We start from the raw sequence: 13,969 nt of genomic DNA, 5'->3' as shown, positions 1-13,969 counted from the left end.
AAAAAAAAAAAAAAAAAAAGTGGGTGGAGAAATTAATTTAGCCGTTTGTTTGCAATAAAAAGAATTCATTTTACTCTTGTTTTGGGATTCTCGCCATCAAGGTTTAAAATCCCTTTATAGAACTCCCAAGAGGAGAAATTTTAAGTGTGTGCTTTCTGGACAGCTTATTCTTTACTCTGTACTTAGAACATTTAGGTTTTAAAAACTTAAATGTGTATTGACAGTTGATTTATAATAAGTTGAATTCTTCCCTTCCCCTCCCCCCCAGACGACTTATAACATTTAATGAGGGGAAAAGGTATACTGGCTGGGAGAAGTTAATGCTCACTGTATCATCTTTACAAAATGCTGACAGCTGTCCTCAACTGATAATTTTATATACATATATATGATACATGAAACTCTGGGAACAGATGCTTTTAGAAGCCATCATGCAAGCAAGCCAGTCATTGATTTCACTACTACACAACACTGCTAACTTAACTAGTTATGTGATAACATTAGATCCCCTAATTGTAATTATATTGGGTTTGCACAGAACACTTAATCATCTGAAGGATCCTCACTATGAAGTGAGGGATCAGGAGTCAAACTGTAGAACTAAAATTTGACTTCAGTTTAGTGTTTCGTTTTCAGGTTGCCTCTGGTAAGTTCAGGTTTGCTGTATTTGATTGTTCAGATTTTGTCTTAGCCATTGAAAATCAGATTTTTACTTGTAGGAATTTTCTTACTACAAGCTGGAGTTGAGTTACAGATGATGGTGTAGGTAGGTGATGGTGTAGTAGGTTCAGTTGACATTGAAACAAAGGCTAATTACCATAAAAATCCTTAAGAGTACAAGGTAGCATCCATAGGTTTTTGTATTTTTAGTGGTTAACTTGGATAACCAGTGGCATGAATTATTTTTCAGAATATTAGGATTGCATATAACTGCCTATCTTAATCAGCATTTTGGTGTTAAAGTTTCCATTTGTGCCTTATAAAAACCTTGGATACACCTTCCAGCTCAGATTTGCTCAACAAATTCATACCCACAATTGGAACAGAAATATAAAGGTCAGATACTACTAGTTAGGCCAACATGCCTGGATCACCCAAAAATTTGGACATGGGGTGATGCAATAAAAATAAGTTCTTCCAGAACATGTTACAGTTATAAGCAATCTCATGATTAATAATGTCTACACTTGTGAAAAACACTCAGAAGGCTGAGGCAGGAGGATCCTCACAAGTTGGAGGCCAGCCTGGGCAACATTGTGAGTTGTGAGTTCAAGGCCACCCTGAACTACATAGTGAGAGCCTGTCTCAGAAGAAATTGCACCAAATAAATTCAGAGATGCCAAATTTTGATAGAATATTTATGAAGGAGTCTTGATTTTTTTAAAACTTCTGTCTGCCACCCCCACCCCCATGGCAAACAAAAATTCTGAAACAGTTCTGAACAGATCTAGAGAAAAGAGATTGCTTTGGGTTCAGAGTGGTTTCATGCTGAATCAAAAATGGGGTAGGAGACTAGGGATATAGCCCAGTGGGTACAGCACTTGCCTAAACAGGTGAATAGGAACGAAGACAAAACTAAAAGAGGAATGACCATGGCTGTCAGGAATTTTTATTGCTGGTGGACCACATACGACTGGCCTTTTGCTCGGAGTAGTGGCCATGACGTCCAGATGGCAGGTTGAAGCTCTGAAATCTGAAATGGAGCTTGAGTCAGTTGGACGAAGTTGAGTCCATTGAACAACAGGAAGCAATTAAATTTTCTTAACGATTATTCGTGAAAACATAGTTAATAGTATTTTAAATCATTTCTCACTTGGGAATCATATTCATGGACATTGTGTTCCGTATTTCAGATTTCCTCAGTCATAGGAATTGAGTGACATTTTTCTATAAACTTAAGCATTAACAGATTGGCTTTTTTAGAATTAATGTCGCTAATGCATTCCACTGCACAGAAAAATAGTATTTCGGTTTTTAGGTAATGGCATATATTTGCCTATAATTAGATCTGTGAGAATGTCTGATTAAAGGTAAACACCATAATTTCCACATATAAAATGTTTTTAAAAAGTAGCTTGTATGAGAATATTTTCTAACCCCCACCTCATACTCATTCAGATGTGTTTCCCTTAGTAAAAAGCGAACCCGTTATTTTATCCAAAGCTGTTTTCTCTGAAAGTCTTAAAACTTTGGTTTGGATGTGATAGTAATTGCAAATCCGATAATTACTGAAAACACTCAGTAAAACTGCAGCACCCTTAGTGTGGAGTCTTTGTTCCTTGTATTTTTTCAGCTTTTTTTTTTTTTCTTTTTTTTTTTTTTTTTTTTTTTTTTTGGCCATAGATGTCATTACTCATTAAGACAGTGATGGTAGATGTAGCCAGTAAAGTGCTTTTGCAGTTTTAGTCATCCTGTTTTTTGCTTAGTTGCACTACGGGTACACGTGAGACACACGTACTTTGTCTAGCTAACTTACGTAGCAGTGGGCCTTTGTCTTCTTAACCCTCAGTTACATATTTGGGAATGAGCTACGGTACTAATTGAAGTAATACATTTTTTGAGTGGGTTGAAAAGTAGGGATGTCCAAATATTAGTGTATGCCAGTTTATTTGGTGTCAACACCTGGGTCAGTATCAAATGTGCAAATGCAGTAGGACCTCCAAGCTTAATTGGGAAGTAGTTTAAATAAAAAGATGGTGTGCTTACACTTTACCATCCTTGCCAGTTGACCAAAAGTATAAATGACCGAATACTTTCCCTCCAGCTTCATTTGAATGGTATAGTAGGACGGATTACAATTTATGAAGTTCATGTAGCATTCAGACAATGGAACACAAGTCACAAGTATTTTGTGGGATCACTCATGATTGTAAACCCAGTGTCGGGTAGGCCAGTCTATCAGAATCCCTGACTAGGTAGGTGAACTTCTGGATACCTGTTAACTATGCTTTTAGGATAAGAGGATTTAGACATTTGTTTAATTCATTAATAATCTGATTTGCCTAAGTATAAGCCTAGGAAATTTATTAAACCCGCATCTTGACAACACTGGGATTTGCTTGAAACAGCTGAATCTGGGTGTGAAAAAATGCTGTACGGTAGAGATTAATGAGGTTAGACTTGGACTAGTCCAAGTCTGCAAATGTGTCTTAAAAGATTCACTTCTTTGCACCATGATAGTCATTGCTTGGCAGTGCATAATCTACTCATGGGCGTGTTCAGTTTGATAATGTATGATACTGTTAAGTTATTCAGAGATTCCAGGTCGAAGCGCTCACAGTGCAGTATCTGTTTGATAAATACTGAACTGTTTGGAGCATGTTCTTTCCTGCTTTTTTCATTGATAGGCCCGTTCCATATTAGAGGAGAAAGAATGAGTTGTACTTGGTGAACACTCAAAACATTTGCTACAGTAGTATCAGTGAAAACGCAAGTCACTAAGAACAAAGAGATAGCTCACAGACAAATAGGTTATGTGCTATAAATCAGAAGCATAGACCAAAAACAGTGCAGTTTATTTGGCAGCCAGTTTTTGAGCTCTTAAGGGAGAGTTATGGACAAGTACAAGAATAAAAGGTTCCAACGTATTTTATTTTTTTCTTTGAAAAGTAAAGCAAAAATGCTGATTTAAATTTCATCTCCTTTTCCTTAGTCTGTCCATGTGAATGTGCTGTGTGGAAGAGTAAAAGGGCCCAACTAAATGTGTTCCAGTGATTCTAATAGGTATTCCAAATTAATTGTATATTTAACAGTTGTTATGTTAGGGTTCTAGGATCACCTTCAGTACAACTTAGCTTTAAAGATGTGGGGAAAAGTAATTGGTAAGCAGATGGACAGATTCTCAGAGAAAAGCGAGTTTTCGGATTTTCCCTTTGCATACCTGCACCGAGTATTTGGTGTCCTCTCTGCAGTTGGATGTCCTTCCATATAGCTTTGTATGAAACAATATTTACTATCCTCCCTGACATTAGAAATTAAATAAAAACTTGAGTTCTAATGCAAAACGAGTAAGATAACTTTCTGTCCTTGTTTTCCCATCATTTCTGCATTTATACACAAACTGCTTTAGAACATCTGGAAAACACTGCGCTCCTTTTGGGTACTGAAGTAATCATTAAAAGTGTAAAGTCAGTTGGGAAGTCAATTTGACACAGACAGAATGGGAAGGTTCGTGGTGTAAGGTCTGGTCATGCCAGTGCGGAGCATATAATGTGTGTACATCTGACTGATACACTCGGAGGAAATTAAGTTTTCCAACTCTGTATTGCAGAATAATGTATAGACAAAATGAGAGGACTTGGGTGCAGGTGTAACTAGGTAGCAACATTAAACTCCATGCATTATGGCTCTGAAGGCAAACCTCATGGCTTTTAAAGAGCAGGCAACTCAAGTTTCATAACCATTTCTGTTCATTGCCAAAAAAACCCATGAAACTAGAAAAATAAAATTTGTTTCAAAAATAAGCTTTGAATTTATGTGATAAAGCATGCTTTTTTTCACTTGTCTTCATGGTATAGTGGAAGAAACATTTACATGGAAACATCTTTTATAAAAGCTGTGTGTACAGAGATTATTTTGATACAACTAAGAGCTTGCCCTTGTGATGGGTGGTTTATAGTGTGGGATTTAATTCCTAGGAAAAGGTGGAAGGGCTACCACCCGTTGCCTTGATCCATTCTTTCAAAAACAGAAGTCTTAAAAGTGTCTATTAATGTAATCAGTGGTAGCCTTAAGATGAAAATAATGTAATGTCATTCTTATTCTAGTGAATATAATGGTTGAAAAGCACTCAAAATATTTGCAACACATCTGTAGTGCTCACATTATAAACTTGAAATGCAATACTTTGAAGAATATATTCATAATAAAAATTTTGTCCCAGCTGTTTCCCTTTAAAAAGAAAATTTTAAGTTTTTAATGTATAAAGTAAGCTGTGTGGAAATACCAGTATTTGGGTAGTGATATTGGCATATTGACCTGATTTGATATTTACTGGACTATTTTAAGATGCTTCCAAAGTTTATTTTATTCTAGAGAACTGCTACAAATAATTACAGCAACCGTTTTGATTTTTCTACTTTGCTCACTAAGGTCTGCTTACCCAAAGTATAGTGTATTATTTTATAACATGACTTTTAAAAGGGTGGCTTGACCCCGTCACAGATTTTTATCTAGGAATAGGAGGATTCAAACCCTGTTTGATCCCTCTTTGCTGAAAAGTGCATAAACAGGAATCCTGAATTTATTATGTAGACCTCCTCGCATTATATAATCGAAGCAAAGGGAAACCAGCGATGGAGTTAGAGGTACGTAGACTAATAAAGAGATGCTTGCAAATCAAATAATGGTTCTAGTGCAGTCAAGAACTTATTGCCAAACTCAGTCAATATAAATCAAATCAGAGAAGAGCTTCTAATTTTAATTCCCTGAGGTCCCTTTTACTGAGATCCAAAAGCAAGTCAAAAAAGGAGGGGTGAGGGAAGGGGAAAATGCATAAAGTGCTAGATTTATGAAAGAGGTATTGTAGAAAAGCTGCCAAAAGTTTTCATAACTAATAACTACAATTCTATTTTAATCAGCTATTTAGCTGGTACCTACTGCTATATCACCTAGTGTGAGATTTCGGAATTAATGGAACAATGAAGGAAGCCGTGTGCTGGAGGCTCCCAAGGGAGTATAGAAGGTACGTTACTCTTCACAGTTTAAAATTTTATGGTTCAGAGTGGGATGGGGGGCAACCTTGGACCCTGTGTGGTAGCATTTAGTAATTCCGTTAACTACTCTTTATTGGCATCTTTTGGAGTGTGAAAGTGGACTAGGTTCTTACCAGCTAGAAATCTAGGCTAGCCTGTCTGGTGGTGCCTGTGATCCTGGTACTCTGGGTGGCTTGAGGAGGCTTTTTATTCAAACGCAGTGGTGAAAAGTGAGACACGGTCTGATGGGAAGGGGGTTGAACTGGGATGTAGCTCAGCACCAAGGTCCTGAGTTCTGTCCCTAGTATTTAAGCACACGGGGAAGGGAGCTACACATGCATGCAGCAGATACTAGATGGCCAGGAAGTGCCATCCAATGGTAAGAGCTGAAGCACAAGATCGTGTAAAGGATCTGAGAAGTTGGTGAGCAGAATGGTAGTTCATGGAGGTACATGAAGAAGAGCATTCCGAGCAGAGTGAGGACTTTGAGTGGGGTCATGGATTTCCCCATGGGAAGGTCACGACGTACTGGGAAGTTTGGCAGAACCTCCCGTAGCTAAGATTTACAGTTGAACGGCAGGGTGGAAATAGAGGAAAATAGATTGGAAGCTTCAAGACCATTTGGGAACATGATGTTCAGAAAGAAAACTGATGTGCATATAATGACCTTTTTAAAGTAACCCAACTAAATTAAATGTACTATAACTTTGTTTTGTCCAGGTCTTCAGTTTGTGCATTCTTCTGTGAAAATGAACCTTGTTAAATGATGAAGGCATTGCTGAGGGGTTTTTCTGATTACTCAGGGTAAGATGTAATTGTGTTGTGGTAGAGCTGGAAGACAATAGTTGCCTGGTTTTACATGTTACATGTGTTAGTAAAATGTCCTGTCTGCATAGCTTGTTAAAATGTCACATTATTTATTAATGCTTACTATTTTCCCGCAGTCGAGCAGTGCTGCTTATTAAAAACTGCCATGTTTTGAGACAGGGTCTTACTCTGGTCTCCAACTTACAGCGATCCTCCTGCTCCAGCCTCCAGAGAGCTAGGATTGCAGGCCTGCACCACTACAGCTGGCAAAACCAGTTACATGTTGGTCTGTACCAGTAAGGGTTGGCAGACTCTGTAATTGCATTTTCCTCCAATAAATCAGTGTTCGAGTCCTGTTGTGTGGCTACCAAATCAGAATCAGTAAAATTTGTTAAAACATGTGCTTGGCAACATTCCCTGGGACTTGTGGCATTTGTAAACCACATGGCCTTTACCCTAACCCTCAGTGACAGTCACAAAAATGCCTCTGCTGAATGGAAGTGAACCAACCAAGCCCCTTCTTTAAAGTAATGTTTTCTAAAACTAATTGGAAGATTTCTCCTAGATGAATTGAGAATCAATAGTGAGTGCCTTTATTTTTTTTAAAGAATTTTTAAAATTTTTAAAAATTGCAATAGATTGACAGGTGTCTTATTTACATTAAGGTAACAATGCATAATTTAACCAAACATTTTCATATCAAAACACTTGTACTGTGCATAAACTGAATTCACTTAAAATGTTGCATAATTCTAAAAATATTAATGCCAACTGAAAACGTGAGGTGGTGATTTGTTTTTAAGGCAAGTTTAAAAATATAGTTGGGATGTTTTCTTAAAATCCCAACATTTATTTTTTGGTACCAGGGATCGAACTTAGAACTTGAGCTTGTGAGGCAGGAAATCTCAACATTAAACCCACTGCTTGGTGCAAAGAAACTTACCACTAGATTTTTAGAATTCTTAATCACATCGTCAGTAAATTCTACTTAAGCATGCATGACAGGTCTGTTCCAACACAGGAATGCTGAGCCGACAGTAAAGGGCCACAATGAGTTAGCAAGTTTTCCTACAAGTATGAAAAAGACAGACTATGGTTTACACATACTTTATTTTACTGGATTGAGATCTTTTGTATTGTGTGTATAAAATGCTGTGTAGTTGATTCCAACATTGTTCACACTGACGTCACGAGTTCTGTTTTCCATGTTCAAGTTACTACTCAGTTGCTGCTGTTGGTTTTTTTTCTTTCAGGATCGAGGTGGGTGCTTTCATATAAAATCTTATTTTTCATTCCTTCTCTGGCTGTTCTTTGCCGTATTCTTTCCTTTGCATAATTATACCTGCAATGGAACCTTATGAAAAAATATAGGTAAATATACATATAATGAAGTTCCTATAGAAATTTATAAAGTTTAGCTCTTTATGATCACAGAATTTTCAAATGCTTACTGGTGAAAATCTGAAGTTTAAGTTACAAATATTCTAATAGAGTGCTGTTTGTGTCACAATAGCTATACTTGCATAAGATGAGGATTTGTCACCTTAGTTTTAAGTGTTGTAAAACACATATTTGAGATTCATCCCGTAATTGTTTTACATTAATCATCAGAACAAGCAGGGATGAATTAGAAGGTAAACAGTTCATAGTGGAATGTCATTTGTTAATCTGTTCCAGCATCCAACAAATGGTTTTAATATGTGGCTATACTCAAAGGCATTCCAGCAACATTGCTTTGTAAGATGGATTTCTATTAAAAGAGCCTTTTAAAAATAAGATTCTCAGAAGGCAGATTTCCCAATGAGATGTTTTGGAAAGAACACATGCTTTTGAGCTAGATGACCCAGGTTTTCTGGACTAGATGCAAACATACCAGCATCCTAAGGTCACCAGGACGAATCCTCCTACACCAGCATCGCATGACCTTCTAATTCTGCCTGTCAGGAATAAGCATAACCACTAGAATGATTAGAATATAGTTCCATAAAGTTGTCATTCCATGTAGAAAAATTGTTTTCCACAGAGAAAATATTCTGCATAGAGATACAAGCGTAGATACTCACTAGTTAACAGAAAGTGTCCAAGTCCGGCCACAACAGATCCTAATGAACCATACAATATTGAATCCCGTGCACAGGGAATGTTTTCAACATCTAAAATTCCTAGGAGCTTAAAGGGCTAGATTAAAAAACAAAACAAAACAAAAAGAAAAACCAAAAACTTAGGTTGAATAAGAATATTGTAGTTAAGGGTAATGTAGCAAACATTACATTGTAAGCAGTTTAGGGCAAACAGTTACTAGATCATGCCAATCAACAACCCTGAATTTGTTATACAGTTGAATCTATAAATTAGTTTTGCTTTTTGTTTTTGGTACCTGGGATCGAACTCGAGACCTTGCGCTTGAGAGGCAGGTGGCAGAACCACTGAGCTAAATCCCTGCCTTGAACCTATAAATTAGAAATGTTGAAAATCTGCCCAGAAAGCCCTAAGCAGTAGTACAACTTTGCATTCTGACATAACTTAATAAGCTGACTTGGAAATCAAGAACTTTTAGGTGAATTCCTTTGGGAACTTTTCATTTCACTGAAAAAAATATTTCACTGATTTGGGAAGCATAGATGAGAAAATTATTTGAACCATGTTTGCTTATAATATTTAAACAGCGTTAAGAGCTTCTTCATTTCATTTCAGGTTTATTGGTGTTGAGATGAATATCAGCTGCGGTTATAACAAACCTTTCATATTAACATGAACATGAGTAATGTATTTCTCTCTCATCTCAGTTTCCCTGCCTGTAACATGAAGTTGCACCTTAATCTGATTGATTCTGTATGGAACCCACAGCTAGGTAAATCCTGAGTGAACTTTTATGTCAGCACTGCCTCAATCTAAAATGAATGGGACTGAGTTTCTTCAAGTGCTACAGTGAATTATTTTTATTGTGTTTTATTAACTTATTTTTTCCGTATGCTCACCCAGATGCCTGTCAGTCTCACAGACTATCTGACCGGCAGAAATTTGTTTTGTGAGACCGGATCTCACTGTGCACTCAGCTTTACCTCAGCCTCCCGATTTCTGGGATCACAGGTGCACATCACCATGCAGGCTTGACTGGTATTTGTGTTAGTTAAGGCCTGTAGGGCCTGGGTTGTGTCCTCAGTGGTCGAGAGCACTTCTCTAGTGTGTGGAAGGCAGTGTTAAAAACGCTCAAAAGACTTAAATGTTGCTGATGTTTTCTAGAACTTGGTTAGATGTAAGTCTTCACTACTGCTTTAAAAAAATTCATTGGTGTAGTGTGAGGCAACTAACCTAGGAGGGGGAAAGGACAGTAAAGAGCAAGCCAAGAGTGAAGGTCAGGCATGAATGACGGTTACTCCATTGTATCTCACCCATGTTTACTTCTTTGGCTTAAGCGTCTGCTGGTAAAGACAAAATGTGACTTATTCCATATTAAAGTAAAAGTTACATGCTCTTGAATTGTTTGTTTCTTTTTTTTTTTTCCTTTTGCTGTTCCTGTTCCCCTCTCCCCGCACAGGATTGCATCACTAATAACCCAGCAGGTGCTTTGTTCTACTTGAAGGCTTTAAAGCTCTGTAGTGCAGTGTAGATCTTAACATAAAAGGCTGGGGGAACTTTTTTTTTTAACCTTGCTAGCTCAGAAAGCTCAGGAATAATGTGGTGTGGTCAGGCGAAGCTGCTCTGCTGACTGGGATGCTGGACTTTGCTCCAGCCACCACCAGTGAATGTCAGCCCACTTCCCTAGGATGGAGTATTGGGCTTGGGACCTGGGGATATGAGGCTTCTCAGCACCAGCTTTACCATGAGTGCTGTGATAAAAACTATATAGAAGATGGCCACACCCATCCAAAGAACTCCAAGTTCTTTGACGGTTTCTGGGTTCTTGCACTTGGGTTCCCTTCCATGATAGAGATGGAGCATGGTTCCAGGATATGTTATGTTGCAGTCTGCAGACCATGGAAGTGCTACCCGTGCTAGTTTATACCATGCACACTGAAGTGGGCTAGAGTGAGCTAGAAGGTACATAAGTACTTTGAAATTTCCAGAAAGATTGTCAAGTTTCACTCTTAAAATCTTGATCGAGATCTGGGATACTGCAGTCTGTTTAGTGAATCCCATAATTTCACAGCCTCTAGGATATTCCTAACCATACTGACTTTAAAGGTTTAAGGAGCACTAGCAAGAGGAGACGGGCATCTGACACCAAATGCCTGTGTTCTAACAAAATGTGTTTCAATTCTTAAACCAAGGCTCAGGGAGGAACAGTTCCCCAAAATCACACATCTATGAGAAGCAGGGTTGTCAGTACCCAAGTCTACATCTGCAGTGGGTATCAATTTGGGGGAGAATGTACAGACTTCAAAGCTACAACAGTCCTTCCTGGTGGAGTTCTACATGTCTTGATAAAGAACCTGCTGTGATCCAGCCTTCAGCATTTACAGTGATTCTGAAAATAAAGATTGAAGTAGTCCACTTAACACTATAGTAGTCTCATTTACTGTCTGTAAACTTGTCACTAAAAATTCAAACCTTTAAAGGTGAAGGAATCCTTACCAGCAGCTCACTTCGACTGAACTCAGGAAAGTTCAAGAATTTCCACACCAAATTGGAGCCATTTAAATCGCTTGTATCAATGCTCATATCTTACAAAGGGCAACTGGATTCTTAAGAGCTAGTCTTCCCACTTGTGCAGTGTTTAAATTGGTTAGGCCTGCATACCTCCCCACCATTCTAGTTTTTAAATTCCCTTCAGGAAGGCATTTGTCCTCTGCAGAGCAGAGAAATGCCACTCTGAAGGGCTGGAGAACCCCTTTGCAAAAAGCCTTTTTTTGGGTGCCAGGGATCAAACTCAGGAGCTCATGCTTTCAAGGTAGGCTGCAGAACCCCTGAGCTAAATCCCTGGCCCTGCAAAAAGCCATCTTATGCTGAATCTCGGCATGTACAGCGGTGATAAAATATTGCTGAATCATTTGCTGGTTCTGCCACCAGCTGCTGTCCTCTGCAGACCTTGTATGCTGTGGTGCCCTTCCTCTGTCTGAAATGGAGTCTTCCTAGGTGTCTCAGTGTTTAGTTAATGTCAGTTATGATGACGACTCAGATCAGTGAGTCAAACCCCAAACCTTATTCGGTGATGGCAAACCCTGGAGCTCTCAACAGCTGGCTGCAGCACACGTGCCACGAACTTGGCACAACTGTCAATCTATCTCCCAAGCTCTGGACTCCTCCCTCCATCTGCCTGAACTTCAAGACCAATTACTTTCCCGGCCAGGGATTTAGCTCAGTGGTTCCACTTACCTTGCCAAATGCAAGGTCCTTAGTTCGATCCCCAGTACCAGGTCTTCCCTTAATGGCATCTCAGCAGCCTAGGATGCTTCCAGAGCCATCCTTGATCTTTTTCATCAAATCACATCCATGCCCAATGTATCAGCAGGTCTGGAAGGATCAATACATCCGGAGCCAAACCACTTTGTCAATTTTGTTGTCCCTACTACCTAACTACCACCTGCCAACAACTTCTAGATCTTCATTCCACAGTACCATGTTCCTTAAGCACAGCTCCGCAGGCCACCCGGGGCAGGCTCTGCCTCTTCACAGGCTCTGCCTCTTCACGGGCTCCATGCACGCTGCTGGTCCGGCACACCGGCACCTACCTTTCTCTCTTCGGTGGGGGGTGGGTGGGTGGGGTGTCAAGACAGGGTCTCACTATGTAGTTGAGACTGCTCTGGAACTCACTATGTAGCCCAGGCTGGTCTCACAGCGATCCTCCTGCCTCAGCCTCCTGAGTACTGGGATTACAGAAGCACTCCACTATACCTGCCTGAGTTTTTAAGGGCTAGTTCTGTCTGCTAACTTGTTCAAACTACCCTCCTACTGGAATGGTCACTAATAAACCCTCTAAAGGATAACTGGCTTCCTTTCTGACACAATCCTGGTCTTTTAAACATTTCTTATGTTACATTCATTTTCTTTCCTTGTTTTTTTTTTTTTTTTTTTTTTTGGTGAGCAACCTGTTTGTAGCTCATTAACCACCCCCCCCATGTGGCAGAGCTGTTTTTAAGGCTTGTAGCCACCCTGCATTTCGCTGACTATAATACTGTATTTTGTTTGCTACTGATGCATCAAACAGGCCTATAATTACCTTTTTCCTTTCAATTATATTTCTAATAGATTAAACCTTTTGGATAGTCACATCAGGGATAAAAGTCCAAGATCCCATATTCCGATGTAGAATTTAGTGTTTGTAGTTGTGCAAGCTTCAAAAGAAAAAAACAAAAAACAAAACAGCACTCTTTAAAAAACTATCACAAATGGTCAGTTTATGAAAGTAGAAACAAAACCGCCAAAACCTGTTGTGGTGTTCAATGCAAAAGAATTCTATCCAACATCAAGATCTGATGTCCTGGCCAAATTTAGAACTCCAGAGAAGAGCAAGAAGTGAGCAAATATTTGGGGCAGAGAAGACTCCAAAACTAGAGGGGAATGTGGAGTACACGGTGCTGCTTCGCGCTGCTAGCGACAGGCGTTTGCAGTTTTCTGATCACCAGGTAGGTACACGCTCTGTACTGAGGTTGGGAAGAGTGTGCTACAAAGTTACAACCTTCCCAGTATGTCACACAAGGATGGAGCCAGCACAACGGATGCCGGAGGATGGGGACAGAAACCCCTCCCTTCCGCTGTGGGGGTCACTCCAGGCCCTTCCAGGGTTAACAACTACATCAGCAGCTGGCCTTTGTTCCTTAAAGGACTGGACTTTTAAAACAGGATGAAACTGCTCCGTCTACAGGATGGAAAGTGCACCCTCCACTGTGGAAGACGGACTGAGACCCCAAGACAGGGCTGACAGCTGAGGTAGGCTGTTGCTTGTGCGCAATGTTGCACACTCCCACTTGGTGTAGACTCAGAGAAAGCTTGTTTTTTTGCGGGAGAGATTCTCTTTTTCTCTGAATTATTTTTATTGGCACATTTTAGACACGTAACATTCATCATATGGAATTTGTATTTGCACATGATATAGCTTTTTTTCCTATTCCTCTCCCCCCAACTCCTCCGAACTTGAGATCCTCCTGCCTCAGCCTCCCAGAGTGCTGGAATTACAAGGCGTGCGCCACTACTCCTAGCTTCACCATTTCATTTAATCTATGGTGGACAACAAATAATCGGAATATGAAAAGGCTTTCATTTCCTGGCATCTACTGATACTCCCTTTGTTTAAAAGTAGCGTACATTAAAAACCAGGGACCTGTCCTCGCAATGCGGTGCAATGTCCTTGTCTGCAGAATTGGTCACAGGATTCACTAATGCGAGCTGTTTCCTAACGGCCTGCAGCTAAGTCCTTAATCGTGCGGGCCCCCTCCTCCCCCAGTTCGACAATCCCTCCTGGCAATTTCTGTACAAATGTCAGGGAGGGTTCCAATGGCTTCCAGCCACGTGCGCCGGGCTAGGAGCCG

At 39.7% G+C, this 13,969-nt stretch overlaps 2 protein-coding genes across 2 annotated transcripts in view; one reads left to right on the top strand and one right to left on the bottom strand.

Moving 5' to 3' along the window:
- Positions 1 to 10,366, top strand: part of Hnrnpu (heterogeneous nuclear ribonucleoprotein U) — a 20,435-nt gene extending 10,069 nt beyond the window's left edge. Inside the window, exons 15-16 of the mRNA XM_033761958.1 lie at positions 3,653 to 5,683; positions 6,414 to 10,366. The gene's annotated coding sequence lies outside the window, so the exon portion shown is untranslated. The remainder of the gene's footprint in view (positions 1 to 3,652; positions 5,684 to 6,413) is intronic.
- On the bottom strand, positions 7,700 to 11,162 carry LOC104875251 (cytochrome c oxidase assembly protein COX20, mitochondrial). The gene is made up of 4 exons (XM_033761957.1): positions 11,076 to 11,162; positions 8,564 to 8,678; positions 8,374 to 8,437; positions 7,700 to 7,854 (listed from the first exon to the last, which is right to left on the bottom strand). Exons 1-4 carry the CDS (start codon positions 11,160 to 11,162, stop codon positions 7,722 to 7,724), a joined length of 399 nt encoding a protein of 132 aa, XP_033617848.1. The 3' UTR covers positions 7,700 to 7,721.
- Between the last annotated feature and the right edge of the window lie 2,807 nt (positions 11,163 to 13,969).

This window comes from Fukomys damarensis, unplaced genomic scaffold (genome assembly GCF_012274545.1).
Source record: "Fukomys damarensis isolate Sample0158 unplaced genomic scaffold, DMR_v1.0_HiC HiC_scaffold_11, whole genome shotgun sequence".
NCBI classification, from domain to species: domain Eukaryota; kingdom Metazoa; phylum Chordata; class Mammalia; order Rodentia; family Bathyergidae; genus Fukomys; species Fukomys damarensis.
The sequence above is the reverse complement of the archived record's forward strand: the minus strand, read 5'-3'. Positions and strand labels throughout refer to the sequence as shown.

Excerpts from the sequence above, each read along its gene's own strand:
- LOC104875251 (XM_033761957.1), bottom strand. The coding sequence starts at position 11,162 with ATGAGCATTGATACAAGCGATTTAAATGGCTCCAATTTGGTGTGGAAA. Across the intron at positions 8,438-8,563 it reads TGGACACTTTCTGTTAACTA|GCAGAATTAGAAGGTCATGC; the intron begins GTGAGTATCTAC and ends TATTCCTGACAG. Across the intron at positions 7,855-8,373 it reads CTGGTGACCTTAGGATGCTG|GTTCCATTGCAGGTATAATT; the intron begins GTATGTTTGCAT and ends TTTTTTCATAAG.